The 19,984-nt window shown below is 46.7% G+C and overlaps 1 protein-coding gene across 11 annotated transcripts in view; it reads left to right on the forward strand.

The window, feature by feature from the left end:
• Plekha6 (pleckstrin homology domain containing A6) overlaps positions 1–19,984 on the forward strand; it is a 133,124-nt gene that overhangs the window by 51,348 nt on the left and 61,792 nt on the right. For 4 of the 11 annotated variants that reach the window (XM_074048562.1, XM_074048564.1, XM_074048566.1 and 1 more), the window contains exon 1: positions 8,110–12,080. The exons of 3 other annotated variants lie outside the window; for them this stretch is intronic. In XM_074048562.1, coding sequence (XP_073904663.1) covers positions 11,842–12,080 — 239 coding nt within the window. In that variant the 5' untranslated portion in view covers positions 8,110–11,841. Of the gene's footprint in view, positions 1–6,394; positions 6,687–8,109; positions 12,081–19,984 lie in introns of those variants that run through there. 4 more of the 11 variants (XM_074048567.1, XM_074048571.1, XM_074048569.1 and 1 more) reach the window with 3 other exon arrangements.

Here is a 19,984-nt window from a genome sequence, read left to right on the forward strand (position 1 = left end):
CTGTTTTTTGGAGACATTCCTCAGATTGTAAAATAATCAACGTGGCTGGCATCCACCTTAAAGAACAACTTGTCCTTTAAAGGATAAGGAAAGGAAAGGGGATACTGGCACAGCCAGAGGCAGGGAAATGTTAAGCTGTTCAGTTCATCTGGTTTAGAAAATGAACACAGAGCAGTGGAGTATGACATTTGGAAGATGAGCGGGGAGCTGCCATGGTGGTACATGCCTGTAGTCCCAGCACGAGGGAGGCTGAGGCAGGCAGGAATGAGCGTTTGAGGCCAGGCTAGTGAGTTTGAAGCCAACCTGGGCGGTAGGAAGACCCTGTCTCAAAAAAAGAACAAATACAAACAAAAAAGATGAGTAGGAAGACACTGGGCCTGAAATGCCACGCCAAGTAGTTAGGTGCTTATGTGGCAATGGTGGGGAGGTAGGCGACTGCTGAGAATTTCTGAGCAAGAGAAAACGGGCATAAAACCACACACCACAAAAGGAAATTTTATTTTAAAAGCTCCAGGATATTGCGCTAAACTTCCACTTACCCATATCAAGTACTTCTTGGTGTCTAACCTCAATCTTTCCTACTGTCATTAAGGTCCACCTTGTCTCTTGGGAGCTGAGGAACAGCTGGACAGGGTCACATGATTGGAGAGGAACGTCATTCTCCCATTTCTGCCGGAAAGAACCCACACATCACGGTGGAGAGAGCGTGTGCCAGGGTTCTGGGCCAGGCTGGCAGCGCTCTGGGGCATGTGAAGGCACAGAGGCCTACACTGATACTCCAGGGGCATGGGTTTGGGGGAACTGGAGGCCTCGTGGAATTGGAGACCCTGTGCTTGTCCCTGCACCCTGCACTTCACCATCAGTTCTGGCACGTGTGTTGTCTCTTTGAAAAGCTCCCAGGTACCAACACAGGCAGGTCTACCTCTCTCGCTCCATTGTGAGGGTAATGGACTAGGAGGGGAGGTAAGAGCCAGGGGAAGAAAGATGAGGCGAAACTCAGGGAGGGCACAGGCAAGAGGTTATTTGGTGGGGTGGGGGGCGGTCACTGTGTTCACCCCAACTTGGTCAGGTGCCCACCTGAGTCCAGAAAATGAGATCTTCCCAGAGCTTACAGGGCAGCAGGTGTCTGTTCCCCTCCAGTCTGGTGGCTCAGACTGTCCCCCAGGTGAGGGGGATGGTGCCCCAACAGAGTCTGTCTTGTCTGTCCAGGGTCCTCCACTATGGTTGCCCGTGGCCCATTTCCCTCCCTTGTTCTTTGTAGGAGTGTTGGATGGAATTCTGAAGATCTGGCTTTCTCAAAAAGAAAGCTGCTCTTGAACAGGCACATTCTGTCCCCCAGGCTGCCAGGGCGGTGGAACATTCCATTTAGAGGGTGAAACAGGAACAGGTGAGCTGCAGTGCCAGTAAGAGGCCTTGGAGGCACAGGTGGGGGAGTGTGGAGAGCCACCTTCTTACCATCTGCTTCAGGGCACCTCACTTCCTGTACCTGACCCCCAACATGCTAGGGTGGCAAGACAGGGCTCTAGGACACCTAGAGAGGCCAGGTAAGAGCACATCCTCTGAGAAGACTGGATCCCTCCTATCCTGGGGACCCTCGCTTGCCCACCCACCAGGGCTGCTGTGTTCCACAGTTCTGCCCATCCCCCGGTGTGCTCTATGGGAATAGCACCCCCTGGGGGTGTGCAGAGGCTGGGAAGTCTGTGCCAACAGATGAGTAGGAGGGCGGCTTTGGACACTTCTCTGTGTTCTAGGCAAACAATAGGGACCTTTCCAGGAAGCTCTGGGGAGGGAGGTACCTGTAAGAGGATCCCAGGTGGATGCTCAGTGGGATGGCTCGAACAGGTTTCTACATTTGTGGTTGATTACTTATTTAGACACCTACGTGGTGCTCTTTGCTAATGACCACATCTCCCAGGGAGATACAGATAAAGGGGTGGGTAGTGCCAGGTGAAGGTCTCTAGGACGGCACCTGAGAATGAGGGGTGTGGAGGCAGAGCATCCAGGGATTTCTGTGGGCCGGTACAGACTATATCAAGGAGGTGGGTATTTTCTCTCTGAGGACCAAGAGGAAAATCAGGATTCCTATTCCTCAGAGCCTATTCGTGCCTCCAGTGTTTATTTCCTAGGTGAGCTCCAAACCCTGATTGTGGTTTGCTCTTTTGAGAAATGGAGGGTCACCCAGCCAGGTGAATTTAGAAATATGCATGTTTCTGGAGGGGGTAGTGCCCTGGGGAAGGGCAACCAAGTGCTGTCCAGCACCCAGTGAGTTAGCTTGGAAGGAGAGCCAGGTAAGAAGAGCATGTCTGAGATGGAGAATTGGAGTTGGACTGACAGTCAGGAACTGTCCTGGGATTTGAGGCTGAGCTTTGCAAATAGGCTAAGGGCCCTGAAAATGTTGCAGAGCTTCTCAGAGGGCATGTTAGAGGCAAACTCACTCTGGTAATTTTCTGCTGATGAGTGGCTGCACTTAAGTTTGTGATTCTACTGTACCTACCCTTATCCCTCTGCAGTCCACCTCCCTGGGCCTGGGGTTGTTGGGATGTGAGGCAAAGGGTCCTTTCCATTCTGCCTCCTGGTCCTTCTGGATGAGCCAGCCAGATACTTACCAAAATCAGGACTGCCCAGAAAAGATGCCAGGACCCAGGTAAAGGTTGTGTTTGTGCAACCCAAACAATGCCATGTTTCATGGGCTCCTGAATGCCACAGCTCCATTGTGAGCCCCAGAGCCAGGCCCCTGCAAAGGCAGACCATGGGAGACATAGGGCTGGGTGCCATGGATGAGCCAGGGAGAGCCCATGCTGCCCCTGGTCTGTCTCCGGGACCCTGATATCCTGGGTTTTAGTGGTCTTTGGCCTTGTTTCCTCCATTCCAAGAAGATGTGAATGCTTCCAGAGGGCAGAATCTGGTGAGGGTAGGACTACTGGAAACTGTTCCTCTTTTCCATGCTTTTGATGGAAATAGTCAATTTTGCCCATGTTGGGGACAGTGTGATCTTGGTGGGGATGATCAGCTGTCATGGAAGTGCTGAACTGGTGGAGACTGAATTTTGAAGCTGGATAGACCTAGCTTTAAATTTGGACTTTGCCACTCATTAGCTTGTGTGTGTTTGGGCAAGTTAGCTAATTCCACAAGGCATGAGTTCCCTGTGCTGTAACCACTCCCACCTACTGCAGAGGTTCAATGAGCATTAAGTGAGACAATGCATTAAAAACTGCCTAACTAGGACTGGGGGTGTGGCTCAGTGGGAGAGCACTTGCCTAGCATGAGCACGATCCTGGATTCCATCCCCAGCACTGCAGTCAAGAAAGAAAGGAGGGAGAGGGAGGGAAGCAAGAATTTATCCACATGGCATCATCTTAACACCTATTGTAAGAAGTGAGGATGAGGAATGGCTGAGATCAGAGGGAGCACTTTATCACAAGGGGTTCGTTCGGTTTAGATTTCAGGATGCATTTTCTGGATGTAAGGATTTTAGGACCCACATAGCCATGGGTGATTGTGATGTTTCCTCCTGTGAAGAAAGAAAAAGAGTCCCTTTACAGTGTAACTTGAATGATTTCATGTTGGGAAGCACAAATTCAATTTCATTCAATAACCACTTTTGAGCAAAGGCATTTTCCGTTCCCTAAAGCTAATGATTTTGTCTTTAAAACCCCTTTGACCAACTTGGAAGGAAGAGATATTTGAAAATTCTATTGTATTTGGCAGTTTTCATTAGTTTTTGTTATGTACTCAGGAAGTCTTGATCTGTTTAGTTCTAAAACTGGAAACAATGGGTGGAGGCAGAAAAGGGTTCTTACAGCATTCTCTAATAATGGGTTAGGCCACCTTCCAAAGTAGTGAGAGGGCTGTCCTTGCAGGAGCCCAAGTGACATGAGGCCGGTCTTCTTTTGTAGTTGGAGGTGGAGGGATTTTCCTGTGTTGGGTTGGATAGCTGACTGCTCAGTGCTGAGGTCCCTCCCAAGAGTGGGAGGCTCTCATTCTGGGATCACCATAATCCTCCTCTCTTTACCTCTGAGGAGCACGGGTTCCCTCTCCTTGTAGGCTAAAGCACCAGCGAATGGAATTAGGCAAAATTTCCTATGGGTTTCCTGACTTTCCTCTCCAAGGTAGATCCCCTTGTTGTTGGATCCAGTTTTGACTGACAACTTTCCTTAAATGTTCTCTGCTATGACCTTTTCCAAAAGCTTTGAGCTTTTGTATACTCTTGCTCTGCTGCAAGTCTCAGAACCAGTTTCTCTTCTAGGTAGATCCTCACCCTGTGTTCCTAACCCTCTCTAGCAGGATAAGAGATTGCATCAAGCAATGTGTATTGCATTAGGGGCCGAGGGGTAGGCAGGGAGTTGCAGCAAGGTCCAGTCCTGTAAGATCTTCAGTTTCTCTTTTGGAAATTAGCTTTACACAGGTACATGGTGTACTGAGGGTAGGTGGCTGTACTGTATGTGGTGAGTGATGGCTGAGAGGTAAAGACAAGGAGTGTAGGGGGAGGGATGTATGACTGGTAATAGGCTGGGATGCTTTGGTGATCAGAGGTTTTGGACCTGGTCACTGGAAAGGAAATAGTTAGAGCTGAGCAGAAAGTTGCAAGCCCATTTGACTGGGAGTGAGAGAACAGAGACGGGAAGCTCACTCATAATTGCTTTTATTTTCCTTTTTTTTTTTTTTGGCAGTACTGGAGTTTGAACTCAGGGCCTTGCTAGGCAAGTGCTCTACCATGCGAGCCGTCTCCCTAACCCAATAATTGCTTTTAACATGTGTAAGTTACAGTGTTCAAATGATTCAGAAAAGTGTTCTCTAAAGTCTTCCTCCTGCCTGGCTCTGATTTGCACTGATCCTCTTCTGGGATCACTGTCACCACTGTGTCCTTCCTGAGAAACTCAACTATGGCTTGTGGGTCAAATTCAGCCTACCATGTAATTTTGTTTGATGCTCAAACTAAGAATAGTGGTCATATTTTAAATAGGTGAAAAAAATCAAAAGAATAATATTGTTTTATGATGCCAAAGTTTGAATTTCATTTAATTTTTAATGTGTTTACCAGAGGAGTTTTGTTGAAACCCAGCACCGGTTCATTTATGGTTGGTTGTCCGTTTGCTTGTTGTGTCTGGATGATTTTGCCTCAAGCAAGGCGGGACTGAGCAGTTACAACACTTTATGGCCCCAGAGCTGAAAATACCTGCTCTCTAACCCTTTACCTAAAAAGGTTGTTGACTCCAGATCTAGGCAAATAGAACCATATTGGTAGTTGTAAATTATTTTAAACTCAAATGTTAGCTTAGTAAATTAATTCTACCTTCAGTCACTTATATTGTGGAGACAGTGCTCCCTATGAACGCTGTAACATCATCAGTCAGAGGACAGTCAAACTTAATTTAATTTTAGACATGCTGAGTTTAAGGTGAAGGCTGGTGCCCTCCAGGAAATGCTCAATAGGTGGTTGAGCTCATGGAATCGAAGATTGGAGCCTGGAGATGAAGATGTAAGGGACACCAGCTGGGAGACTGGTAGTGTGAATCTGTCTGTGACTTTGACCTGCAGATCAAAGAGTTCTCTTACAGAAATGAAGCATTGCATTCTAAGCACTGTACAAAGTAAACTGTGGAAGTTAACAGATTAGTAGAAATACAAGGAAGGAGAAGCATTAAATCATCCTGGCAGGAACAGGCAATACTAAAGGCAATTTACAGTCTTCTTCTTGAAACAGAAGTAAGCTAATAAAAGGCAATATGATGAGGTGATGAACAGAGAAGGCAGGCAGTGGGTGTCTACTGAGTCTCTCTGTGTGCCCTTACTTAACTATTACTGTTAAAGGTAGCATCATCAACCTTATGTTACAAACCAGGAAAATGAGGCTCCAAGAGGTTAAGGGAACCTTTTTTGGTTGCATCTACCAGCCAGGATGCCACATCAGGTGGGAGTCTCAACCTGGCTTTGCCAAGCCATTTCATCTTCCTGGCCTCAGCTTTTGTCACCATGACTGCCTCAGCCTTTTCTCCTCTCACCTGGTGGTGGGATTCTATTATGGTTGTAAACATCAAGGATAGGAAAAGAGGAGAAGAAGTGAGTTTAGAATTTGAAGCTATCAGACCCTGTTATCTGGAATCAGATCCTTAAAAGAATATTATTTCTTAAGATGGAGAGTCTAAAAAATCTCTACTTTTAAGCTAGGCATGTGTCCATCACCATAACTTTGAGTGACAGTCGAGCCCCAGGACTTGATGGGGTGGTGGGACTGGGAGAGCAGTGGACAGCGCCCAGCAGGTCTCTCTCCCAGTGCCTGCGTGCTCTCTGCAAGGCTGGCTGTCATTGCTGCTGCAGCTAGGGGGCCTTCTGATGTTAGCTAGGAGCGGGTGGGTGGGAGCCAGGGGAAGGCGAGGGCGGTGAGCCATCAGGCCCGAGGAGCTGGGGTGTGAGTGTTTGTGTAGGACCCGGCCAACCTGCCGGTTCAGATTTCAGACCCAGCTTTATTGGGAGACTTTCCCTCGGTTTTCAGTCAGTGCCGGAACAGGGAGAGAGCTGACGCTGGAGGCTTGCTGGCAGGCTGGGGAAATTCTTAACTCAGGGCTCTGGCCCTGTCTCCTTCCTTCTCCTGGGAGCTGCATCCACCACCCTTGGCAATTTTCTCAAATCCTTCCCAGTCAGTGGTCTGCATCTCCCAGTTGGGGGTCTGACTGTCAGCACGAAAGGTAAAACCAGGGCTCCTGGGGATCTTGGCTAGGATGGACTGGGACTACCCAAGCCTTTGGTGGAGAGGACCAGGGAGAAAGGCGCTTGTGTTGGGCAGAAATGATTATGTCACAATAAGAGGAAAGGAGGGCAGGAGAGGGAGAAATGGATGGGTGGGAACACTTCCATTCATAGTTAGCATGTAAATTGCCTTTTCCTCCTCTTCCCTTCATTTATTCCCTTTCTCTCCTAAAAAAAAAAAAAAAAAAGAAAATCCCATGAATGCCCTTCCTGGGGTTCCCAATGAAAAAGAGGAGATTTCTAATTTCTGGAATGGAATGTGAATATTTCCTCACTTGGTGGGAGAGGGGTGCAGAAGGAGCTTAGAGACACAGGTCTGCACTGGAGCTGTGTGTCCAGAGGGTTCATGTCCTTGGAGGAGCCCTGCTAACTGTACTGTTATGGCTTCCAGCATGGTCTCCATGTACAGTTAGCCATCCTAAGGAATCAAAGCTATAAGAGACAAGCGCCAGGCGCACTTTCTTCTCTGAACCTCAGAATGGGGCAGGCAGGAGGCCAATACTTTGGGTGGGTGGGGCTGGCATTCTTCCTGAAAGCAGAAATTTGGGTGGAGAGGTGAGTGGTGGTGGTGGTGGTGGTGGGTAAAGTTGGCTGAATGCCACTCTGTTTTCCTGTGGTTTGTGTGTTATCAGTTGCAAGGAGCAGAGAGATCAGAGAACTACTTGGTTCTAGGGCTGGTGGGCGGGCAGCCTGGCCTCCTTGCCAAGACTCATTTGAGCAGTGACTGGCCCTGTGGGCAGCACACACTGGGAGACAGGATCTAGCAGGAATGGTGGGTGGGCCAAGATGAATGGGACTCAGCAAGAGGCTGGAGGTGGTTTTTGAAAAGCAGATTTGGGGTGGTAGGACATGCATTGGAAGAGGAGTGTCCTGGAGAGAGCTACAGGGTGGCTGGAAAGGAATAAGGAGAAGGAGCTGGGGAACCCTAAACTCTAATGCATTCCAAATTTGCAGTCAGTCAAGGGATCTCATAGAGATGTAATCCGGAGCAGGTAAGCAAACCAGGTTTTGCCTGCTGACTTCTGTAGGTAGGAGGTAGATGTGTGAGAGGCAAAGCGCAGTAAGAACACATTTTGAGCGTAAGAAATCAGACAGTGCCATTGAACTTGAGAGGCAGTCACACAGCTATTTGTTAGAGGAAATAATGTAATTAGTAGATCACATAGTATGTTTTTTTTAAACTATGAACATTTAAAAATAATTTTATTTCATCAACTATTTCTAATAGAATTTTCATCATCATGATTGTCTTTTTTTTTTTTTTTTTTTTTGGGTGGTGCTGGGGTTTGAACTCAGGGCCTCACATTTGCTGGGCAGGTGCTCTACCACTTGAGCCACTCCACCAGCCAGTTGTCTTTTTTTTTTTTTTTTAATTATTGGAGAGACTGGGTTTTGAACTCAGGGCTTTGAACTTGCAAAGCAGGAACTCTACTTCTTGAGTCATGGTTCCAGTCCATTTTGCTCTGGTTATTTTGAAGATAGGGTCTGAAGAACTATTTCCCAGGGCTGGCCTTGAGCTGAGATCCTCCTGATTTCAGCCTCCCAAGTAGCTAGGATTACAGGTGTGTACCACTAGTACCTGATGGATTGTCTATTGAATAGATGGTGCTGTGCATATTTTTGGCCAACAGGTAGTAATAACCATCTTCTTTTGTTCCCTTGTGCCATGCCTTTCCACGCAGCCCCAGGATGCTCTTGGATCCATGATCCTTTGCCAGCTCAGGGCAGCAGATGCCTTGCCACCCCTGTTCTCTTCTAGACACTACACTAGACATGGAGCATTTGGAGGAGGAAAAGGAGCCAGTGAGGGTCTCACTGTCTAACTGCAGTTCTAAAAGGAAGATAGGGTGAATGTTGTTTCTACAAGACAGATGAGGAAACTGGGGCCGAAATATACTGCCACTGTTACTCAGCAGAAGTGCAAGGTTTAAAACCAAGATCCAGCTCCTAACCCAGTAGACTACATAACTCAGTACTGTATATACATCCCTCTACCTATTCACCTCCAACCACTTCCTCCATCAAATAATGAGAAGAAGCAGTAATGTGTGAAAGGCAGAGTGGAAAGACTGTCCCTTGGAATGAAGCTGGTCCTCTCTGGGCTCCTAACTGTGCAGTTGAATGGCATCATGGGATCATGTCAATGCAACATTGCTACCTTCATGTTTGCCACCACTCCCTCAAGCCTGCTTTATCTCTTATAACTCTTTATTTGGGGCAAATTGTCTTCCTCGCTCTTCTCCCTGAATTATTTGAATGGGCATAGGGACAGGAAAATCCAGGGACTTTAGGGAACTCAAGAGGTCCAGTATGGAGGAAGATGCTCACTGAAGAAACAATTGATTTATAGATCAGCATTTGTTCTGAGCTTTGTAATTGGCCCAGTGCCTTTACTTGAGCAGAGCTTGTGTGTTTGTTGATTCCCCCCACACACTCCCCATATGTGCCCAGTATAGGGGGAAGGTCTAACTCCCCAAAGGTCAGGGTGGGTCATTCCCTTACTTTTTAGGCTCAGGTTAAAATGAACATAGAGAAGTCATCTGTCCCAGCGATTCTCAAATTTTGGTCTGTGACAGTTTTCACCAGTCTGAGGGGAAAAGTGAAAAGTAGGGAAAATGTACTAATTTTTTTCAGAAAGCAAAATGTGTTGGATTTATAGGACTTCTGGGTTAGGAGATGTGCTGAAGTAGTCTGAGGTTACGGTTTTTTGTTTCTTTTCATGAGTTGATGGTGAGAATAGATGGTAGCTGGGCTTTTAAAATGTCCTTATTTGGCAAAATAAAATGTTGGCAACTTTATATTGGTTCCTCAAATTTCGGCTTTTGAAGTTTTATTGGCCCATGAAATCCAAAAATTTTGCCTCCAGGATCTTCTCCAAGCAGACCTTCTGATAAGGCCTCTTTTGGGCAGATTCCTGAAAACTTGAATTCTGATCCTGTTACCCTTCCTCTTTCCCTATGGGTTCTCAGAATATGATGAACTCACATTGAGTCTTGACTTCCCCATTCCTAAGTTCTGAGATGCTCCTACTTTTCATTTGCTCCTACTGGCAAATGAACATGTTCTTATGTCCTCTTCCCCTGTGTCCTGAATTGCAGGAACCGGAGATTTTCCTTTTTCTGGGGGCTTATGGAATTAGGCCCTCCAGTTCCTATGCTCACAGGCATCTTTTAGAAACTAGGGAAGTCATCTTCTATCCTTGGAAAAGACAGAGGTGATTTCTGGATTGTATTTTACATTTGGGGTCTTGGTAACTGGTGATAATCATTCCAAAACACCTCTTTTACTAAGTAATTAAGAGACAAGGGCATTAAAAAAAATCTCAATATCAGGTGTTGAAGTGTTGCATGTCCTTGAGCTCTCGAGGCTGTAGACTGGAGCTTGTCTAAATTGGGAGGCTCCAGGAGGCATTAGAGTATCTGAGTCATCTGCCTTCTGAGGATTTTGGACTAGAATTGTAACAAATATATGGGATTCCCCAAGCAGAGTCCCAGCCACCAGAACCTGTGACGTAGTTGGTGTGCATATGTATGCAGACTTGTGTGAGCAAAGCTTTGAGGGAAAAATTATTTTGGAACCACCCTAGAAATGAACCTATGTGCTCTTTTTAAAAAAAAACATCCTAGGACCCTTCTTCTTGAACACAGGATCATCTTTGTATGAGAGAATTTTCTGATTTTTCCACTCATTTTCATATTCTGAAACAAGAGTCCTAGTAGTCCAGGAAAGCAGTTGAGGTTCCTAAATTAGGAAGGTTGTTAAATTGGGAAGAGAGAAATAGGACAAGCTAGTATCAGAAACATGAAGTTGTACTCTGGGAGAGCAAGCCCAGGTGCCTGAGATCCCCCTCTCCACAGGTTTCTGTATAGTGTGGATCTTGGGAACAGTGATGTGGCAAAGCTTAAACCTGTAACTGATGACAGATACCACGGATCTGTTCAAATTAGCCTGGGGGAAAACAAAATGTAAAAGGATCAAAGAAGTGTACAGAGTGATCTCTGCCACTTGAGATGTTTCTGTATGGTAGACTCTGCCATGGCACGCCTGATGGTTTTCACCTAGGTTTGGGGCAGATAAATGATGGTGATGGACAGTGGTTCTTTTACCCCATCTCTGATCCCTTCCTTTGGTGGTTTTGTCTAAGAATGGTTTGATGACAATTTTGTCCCAAGTTTGGATGAGTCTGGGATATGGACTCAAGGAATCCAGCCACATTCCTGGAGATTAGGATCTCTTCTGAGATGTTCAAGCCAGGAAAGCAGAAGTGTTAAGCATTTAGCATGACTTCTCTGAATTTGAAGGTCAAGGAGGATGAGACTGAGACTTTAAAAGATATCACATCTCTGTCAGGGGTAGGTTACGGAAATCAGTGTCTGGACTCCAGGGTCAGCTTTGTCTCTAACTTGCTTTGTGGTCGTGGGCAACTTATTTCCTCTCTACTGATCTCAGATGCATTATCTGTATGATAAGGAAACTGAGTTTGATTGCCACCATCCAATTGTTCAACTGTATGTGCTTCAGTTCTCCCTTTGAGGCCTCTTTCCAAGAAAGGGGCATCTACTACTTCTGTTAGAATTGTGGGACTCAGTGTCTGGCAGCCATATGTCTCTTGGAAAAGTGGCTTGAGGTGACGGGATGGAGCTAGGTAGTGGCTGATCCGAGGTCAGAATTGAGAAGCCCACTTGGATGACTGTGCCTCTTAGAAGGCTGAGTCTGTAATGATCATTAGTAAGTTCCTAAAACATGTGACTAGAGAGCCAAGAGATCTGAGAAGAGGAATTGCCTAACACTGCTCACTGTTACTTACCAGGGCTGGTTTCCCATTTTAAAAGCCTCCTGGAGCCGTGAGATGGCATCAAGAGGAGCATGCTAAACCTGTCCCACTGTATGTTGGATGTGTTCATTCTCCCCACCACCCCCAGAGGATCCTGTCTTCATCACCCCCTCACACTCAGATGTTTTTCCTTCCTTCAATCCAAGTCCCCACAAACTCCAATCCGGCCTTCTCTATGTTCCCCATGGCTGGATCATTTATTCCCCTGGGAATGAATGCCTCTAGGGAGTAGGCCATGCAAATGAAGTTATGGGGTGGTGATGATAAAGTGGAGAGAGGGCTGGAAGCCCAATGAGCTGGGGAGTTGCAAGGCATGTCTGGAATCTTCAGGCATGTCTATACCTGAAGTCCAACCAAATACCAACATCACCTTGCCACTGCCAGCTCTGCTTAGGCTAGAAAAGGAGCAAGCTGGGCTGGTTTTAGAGTCCTCTACCCAATGCCAGCTTGAATTCCAGGGAACCGCTCCAGGCTGTAGGAACCCAGAGACCCTCTCCAGGTTGGTGATGAGGCAAGGGTTGTGAATGACTGTCAACATCTTTAGTTTAAGTCTGATATCTATCCTGAAATCTCCACCTTGGGTGGGTAGGGGGGCTAAAAGAGTAGTTATGTAGCTCCACCCTTTGTTCCGAAACTTGTGGGGCCTGTGGATTTTCGAGCAGTAACATGGTACGTACTGTGTATTACAGAAAACCTCCAGCAGGGTCTGGAGCAGCTCCATAAGCAAACATTTTAATATCGCTACAGTAAGACTTACCTGAAGAGTCACACAAGTGGAACAATTAAAGGCTATAAGAATCTCATGCCAGGCCGGGTCATGTTTTCCTGCTAAATAGATTTAAGTCTTGTTGGGTTTTGCTACCAGTGGAGTTAGCAAAAAACTGTTTTCATGTGTTTGTGGATTTTGGGATGCTATGAAAGCACTGTGGCTCTATGACCTCCTATAGTGCTCTTAGGGTGGAATGAATCTTCCCACTTTATAAATGAGGAAGCAAGGGATCAGGAACTTGCCTAATGTCATTTGGCTGGTCAGTGACTGAGTTGTGTTCCAGTCCAGGTTTGTCTGCTCACAGAACCAGGTATTTTCCTTGGAGGTACGGAACTTGGCCTCTTTAGGAATGGTGAAGCAGAGTTGAGGGGGTAGGAGGCAACTCTGACTTTGGCATCTCCCCTAATTGGGGAGGCACCTTCTGCCCATTTAATAAGGATCATTGATTGACTGGTTCTCACTTATACATTGCCTTCTGAGATTCCAATAGGCTAAAAGCTCAGAAGAGAGGAAGCTAAAGTTCAGTTCATTTCATGGCTTTCAAGAAGACTCCAGCTGGCTTTGTGGGGGTTGTGAGAATCAAGGACAAATGGGGTCAGGTTGGGTTGAGTAAGAGAAGCATCATCCGCACTAGAAGCAGAGCTCATGGAATGCACAGTGCTTCCTGCTTCCCCACCCATGCCCTGGCTGGGGAAATTTTGCCTGGAGTAGGGACCATCTGGAGAGAAGGAACACGATCCCCCAGATAAGCATGAGAGCGATACGCAGCTTGAAACAGGGGGAATTTGATTAGGGGGTTTCACTGGTCTTCATTAGTGATGTGGAAAAATGGTCAAAGGAAGTGCTAATTCAATCTGCTGAAGACACACCATGCTTTTAACACTTCATTGGAAAGATGGACAGTGGTCTGTGTCTGGGCAGTGGAATAGGTAACCTCCCTCTCCTACCTTCTCAGTGCTGTCACATGGCAACTGCCATCTCTGGATCATTTCTAGGTCAGGCAAAATTTAGACTCTGAGTATGCGGGCACATGTGTCCATGGTGCTCCTCGGTGGCAAGGAGCCTGCCATCAGTGAGCTCTAAGCAGTATGTAAGGGCCAGCTGATCTGGAGGGAGTGTGGCCTGGCCTGTGTCCTTAGCTAGGGAGACACCCATTAGGATGAGTGGTAGATTGGTTGCTATAGGAACAAGGAACATCTGCTCTAGCCAACTAGAGAACAGATGGGGGGAATCTTAAAGGGATATTAGCTCATGGAATTGGTACCAGGGAAGTGGACTTCCTAAAGATGACTGGAAGGGCAAATTGGAGATCGTAAGACAGTAGAGGACCCACATGGAAAGTACAGGAGAAAGGATGCCAGACCTTTCTCTTCTCAATAATGGCTGTCCTCTGGGACTGTGTCTCTAAGCTATATTCACTTGTCAGTCACCAGCTCAGAGTTCGCTGAATCCTTTGGAAAGGAGTACCTACGCGCCACCTTCCTTAGGAATCTTACCTTTATAGCCATATCCACTTCTCCTGACCTAGAGCTTGTCTACACTGTAGTTGTAATTCACCTCTCTGATCCCCACCTCATCCTCATCCTCTCAGATGGCTGAGGTCTGCCTTTTCCTTCTTCCTCCTGATCGCCTTCCTCATACCACCCACATGTGCCAAGTCTAAATGAGATGCTGAGTCCCCAGAAGTCCTCTGGTTCCTTCCCTGCTATTAGTTCGGACTTCTGGGTACAAGTTACTGAAACTACAGATTAAGTCCCAAAGAAGATATAATTTTATAGGGGGCTTGGAGTATTTCTTAGAGCTCAAGGTCAGAGAAATGACCAGACCCAAGGAATGAACTACCATCAAGAAGCTAAGTGCCACAGGCATGGCCGTTGTTGACTTTGTGTGTGGCTCACTCCTTTCCCTGACCACAGAGAGGCCTCTTGGACTCATGGCCAGCCTCCAGGGTGAAAAAAATAGAAGAGTGTCCCCAGTGTGTACACATTGCCAATCCCGGTTCTCTCACCTGGGGATTTTGTATGAGCTGACATCAGGTGGCTGTCCCAGGTAATCAAGATAGTGGCATGAGGTTTTAGGAACATGGCTATTACCATGGTAACTGGATGTCTGGGTGGGGATAGATTCTAGAAAGGGTTTAGACTCCAAGCCTAAAGGGGTTTGGCTTGGATAGTTTACACACCCCTGAGCTCTTTTACTCAGCATTTTTATGACCTGATCACAAGAACTGATAGGTAACATGGCAGTATGAGTATGACTAAAGGAGCCCCAGGCATGACTGTGTCTTCTATCCCACGGGTAGAAGAGCATAGAACCTGGATTTCGAAGGCCATTCAGTCCCCTGTGTACCCACTGGTAAAACTGTATCCTTTTAGTACAGTACTTTGTAACAGATTGTATTGTTCCACCAGACACCAGGGAGTCAACATCTAAAAGCCTCACAGTTGGAAAACTCATCACTGTTTCTAAATTCAGTCTTTCATAATGTAATTGAATCCATCCATTGTTCCTCATTCCATCTTGGGCTCATGAGGAGGTTGGAACGCTATCCGTCCCCACCCTGCTCATCTTGTTTAGGTTAGGATTGAATCCATCAATATGGAATTATTTCTGCATGAGAAGACAGGGATTTGGACCAGGGTATATGGAGGTCGGAACTGTTTCTGGCTGGCTACAGCCCTTCATCTGAAGAAACACCAGGGAAGAGAAGAGACAAGCATTTGACTACATGCAGAAATGGCAGAAAACACTCTTCTAGACTTTTCTCTCCCAACTGCAAGCACCATGAAACCAGAGCCAGTTTTGGGCCACAAGAAAAACATGGAGGGAGGTTCAGGCAAGTCAAGGGCAGGGGATTTGAGGTGTAGGAGGAGGGCAGTGAAGGGTCCCTGGCCAACGTGCTCTTTTCTCTCTTCTATGCTAATGGACCTTGGGAGGTGGTGCTAGAAAGAATCCCTAGTTCTTTTTGATCTTTGACAATAAACAACTCAATTAGTAATGGAGAGGGCTGAATTTCACTTTCTGTGTCTCTAGTGGTCCCATAACCTGGGAGGCTGAGATGCTTGTGGCCATTATCTATGTGACCAGCGTTGTTTAAACCCCTTTATATGTATTAAGTCACTGAATCTATTACCCATGTGCTACAGATGTGGAAACTGAGGCATAAAGAGATTGACTAACTTGTCTCTAGTCCCACTGCTAGTTAGTAAGAGCAGAGCAGGGTTACACAGTTCAGGAGATCTGGTTCTTGGCCATCCCTCCTCTTCATGCTGAGCCAAGAGAGAGCCCCATCCATGGATGTCAGCTCCTCTAGGGCAGAGACCTTGAACCTTCCTAGCTATATGCTGAGCTCTAAACTTAGCCATGGTGGAAGTTCTTATGGAAAAGTGGGAAATTGGGACTGGCAGAATGGCTCAAGTGGTAGAGCACCTACCTAGCAAGGGCGAGGCCCTGAATTCAATCCCCAGTACTTAAAAAAAAAAAAAAAAAAAAGAGAGAGGGAAATTGAAGGGGTCAGTCTTTGTTCTGAGATTTTCTTTCCAATGAGAGAAAAGCAATTTACCTGTAGACGAGCTTCGTTTTTTTTCTACCAGAATTCAGTGCTTAAGGGTTAAACGGCATATCACAGACAAGTATTGTTAGAGCTAGGAGACTTTTTTTAGGAAGAGGCATGTGTTAGCCAGTTAGTGATTTTCTGCATCTGAATCTGTCTTTATCTCTAGTCTAAGCTCTTTTACTTTCTCTCCCTCAATTGAGGGAGAGAAATCTGGGAGCATCTCACGGGTGGTACTCCTGAGACCTGCGCTCTCCTGGGGTTATATTGGAGAAGCTTCCACAGCATTGGGCTCCCTTTGCTGCCCGCTGTCCTCCATGCCTTACTCCCTGAACCTCTCATCTCTGTGTACCCGGAGTGCAGACTGGAGCAGAAGTCCTGAGGCCAGAGAGAGCAGGCGGGAAGAGGCAGGCACACTTGGCTCTGCAAGTGCAGGCTGTGTGGGAGGGTGCTGCAGAACCAAGCCCTTCTCTCCAATCTTGCCTGACTTCCCTGAAGCCAGTGAGGTGGGGAGGTCTGAGTGAGCACAGGAGGGCTTGGAGGGGCCCAGAAGCTGGGCTATTTCTGTAACACAGGACACATCCGCAGCCAGCCACAGAGAAGGTCAAACTCTGGACGCAGGACTGGAATGCAAGGCGCCAGGCAGCAGGGCGGAGGTGGGGTGTGTGTGTGGGAGCTGTGGTTTTGCCCTTTCTGGCAGCTGGGAGGGTCCTACAGTGCCCTTTGGGGAAGGCGAGGCCCCCTGCAAGCAGCCAGGAGTGGGAAGCGGGGAGTAGGGAGGGACTCCGCCCTGTTGGTGGTAGTGATGATGAAGGGCACTAGAGAGGGGAGGCGAAGGCACTCAGAATCCAAATGCCAATCACAAGGAGGAGGAGAGGAATTTAATCCAAGGTGTAGGGAATTCCAATTTGTGCTCTGTTCCACGAAGAAAAATCAGGGCAGGCAAAGCACTGTGTGAGAAAAGAGAAATGAATAATTTTTCATATGAAAAATGTGAGGAAAGAGAAATAGTGCTGAGGCAGGGACAAGAAGAGTCACAGAAACACAAATATGTTTCAGAAAAGCACACATGGAACCAGTGCACAGTGATGGGGCTAATGGGGCTGAGTGACAGTCTCTCTCACTTGCACTACCCTTCCAAGGCCCCATTTAACACACACATTTGAAAGCCTTTTTCTTAATGATGACCCCAAATTGTATGAGCTTCAGGCCACACAAAACCTGGATCTGTGTATGTTTGCCAAAACATACATGCCCCACCCCTTCCCTTCTTCCTGTCTTCCACTCACACTCTCCCTGGAGTGGCCATACTTCACCCTCATCTTCACACATGCATGCATGTGGTTTTGGGCTTCTTGGGTAGTTGTTTATGGTTAGAAAATAGCCTGTTCCAGCTCTGCTTCTGTCACAGAAGGACCATCTTGGCTAGATCTGACTGTTGCTTGACCTTTGGCCAGCCTGCCCTTGGCCTGCCTTCTAGACACGTGATCCATGGGTTCCCTTTCCTCTTATGAGGTGGGTTCTCCCTGCTGAACCTAAGCCTCTAGGATGGGAAAAACAGGTTTCAGATGAAAAATTAGCAACAGGAGAGAGAATGTTGCAGAAGAATCCAAAGCAGTTTGGACTCGAGGGACCTGTTGTCCCCCCCCTCCCATTTATTCAGTGCGCATCATGGTTCTCTCTTATGTCCAGTGGGCCGTAAGGGAACAAGAACTTGCCCACACTATGCAGCTAGATGGGTTCAGTTAAGCACTAGAACTTGAGGCTTTGTGGTCAGCTCTTTTTGCCCAGTGCTATTGGTCCTGGAATGGACTTGTTTTTCAACATCCAAGAAAGATATGACACAGAAAAAAGAAAAGTCCACTCGCCAGCTCTGAGAGCCCTAGGGGTAGAGTTCTCTCCCGTTTGAGAGTCTCAGGTGTTGATTATTCTGACTCTGGGGAGAGGGGCTACCTCACATGATTCTCTGATTTGAGGCGGGGACTTGAAAGCATTACAAGCTGGATTTAGGAATCTCTGGGTGCCTCTTGGTTTTGGGGTGGTACTGGAATCGAACTCAGGGCCTTGTGCTTGCTAGGTGGGCACTCTACCACTCGAGCCACATCCCCATACTCTCAGGTGTCGTCTTGACGGATGACTTCTTTAGGAGCAGTTATCAAGCGTCTTTACACAACAGAGTGCGGAAGGGTTTTATAGTCTGAGGGCTTTTATAGTCAAAACTGGGCTGTTTGTCCTAGGGGTAAACAGATCAAAGCAGGTAGTAATGATCAGTGGCATTTTTTGAACACTTGTTAGGTGCAGACAACTCTAAAATTCTCCACTGGTATAATCTCATTGAATCCTATGACAGACCCCAAACCCAGGAGGTACCTCTTTACAGCTGAGGGAATGACAGCATAGAACGTCATATACCCCAGGACCTCTGAGGTAGTGACTTGGAACTGGAGCAGTCCCACTGCAGAGTCCAAATCTTAAGACTCGCCCACGTTCAACTCAGAACCAACAGGAGGATTGGCCTGTAGGATGATGCACGGGAAGGGAATTTCACATTGCACGACGGACACAAGTGGGATGACAGCCAGCTTTGGACTGGGTCCTGGGCTCCTGTCCAAGTCCTCTTACTTCCCAACTGTAGCTGAGGCTATTCCCTGACCTCCAGGCTCCCCCTCTGTAGGAACACACAGCAGTACCTGTCTCTGGAGCCCTGGCAGAGAATTTGCTAGCATCACAGCTTGGGGAGGTGTTAATTTCCTTCTCCTTTCTGTGCCAGTTGTCAGGTTTTCCTGGGGAGGGCGAGGAGTGATTTGGGAATTCAAGGTGAATTCTTGTTTCGGAAAGAAAATGTCCAGCTAGACCTTCAGTTCCCTGCTTTCTGGACAAGAGTCCTGTCTTCACCGTTTCCTACTGTCCCCTCCTGGTATTGCAGACTGGAGAGAGATGTTTGGTTAATACAGCTGTTAGGCAGCTGTCACCCTCTGACTGTTCTTTCTTCATTTTTTTTTTCTTTTAATTCTTAAAAACAAGAACATCCTCTTGCATAACCAGAGTACAGTTAGCAAATTCTGGAAAGTTAGTATTGATACAATTCTGTTATCCGGTATACAAGTCTGAATTTACATTTGGTCAGTTCTAATAATGTCGTTAGCATCCAATTGAGGCCATGTCTTTCTGCTCTCTGTTCTCGTTTGATCTGAAAGAACTCCTCAGCTTTCCTGGTTGTTCATGCACTGACTATTTCTCTTTTGGAAGAGTACAGGCCCTCTCTGGTTCTTTCTGGTCTTGGCCAGTCTTTCTATCTCCCTCTCATCCCATCTCCAGCCCCATCCCTGAATCAGGGCTGACTAGGATAAGGTGATTGTGGTACCCACCATACGCACAAACTTTAAGGAGAGTAGGACACCAACAACCCAGCAATCGAGATAAATAATATTTTAATGCAACACTTAAATATTAAAATAATGCAAATATTTCACAAAGAACAAAGTCTCACCATTTTAAATAAAGGTAGGACCAATAACAATGAACCAGATAACATGGTTCTATGTAGAAAAGTAATTGCTACTTCTGAAAGTGAAGTATCCAAAATGCCACGGTTTTCAGAAGAATCAAACCTGTTGCAGGAGGTTTCTAAAATCTAGGTTAGCCTGTATAAAGTCTTGAGTCTCTACGGTACCATGGAAGTTAACAAGGGTTATATTACTTCATGGGATCAAGATCTTGAATTTGATACACAGCAGTCAATGGTAACATCGTTGCACATTAAGCAGATAAGAATTACCTACCTTAAGGTTTGTAAGAAAGTGGTGCAAGCTAAGAAGCGAAGCTGGTATACCAGTGGCTCTTCAGTTAGTGTGTTTCAAGTGTGAGTTTAAAAAGTTCAGCTTGAGTCAAGATTTTAAAATATCCATAACTATAGCTGCTGAGCATTAGGAAATCTGTAGCCACCTGGAGGTAAGATGCTCTGTCACCTGAGCCACATCCCCAGTTCTTATGCTTGGCTGTTGGAAAGTACATCTTTGCTCAGTCCTGTCAACACATGCTGGGATAACTCAGTTTATCTGCTCCCATAAAGCTATTAGGA

This window comes from Castor canadensis, chromosome 11 (genome assembly GCF_047511655.1).
Source record: "Castor canadensis chromosome 11, mCasCan1.hap1v2, whole genome shotgun sequence".
Taxonomy (NCBI): Eukaryota; Metazoa; Chordata; class Mammalia; order Rodentia; family Castoridae; genus Castor; species Castor canadensis.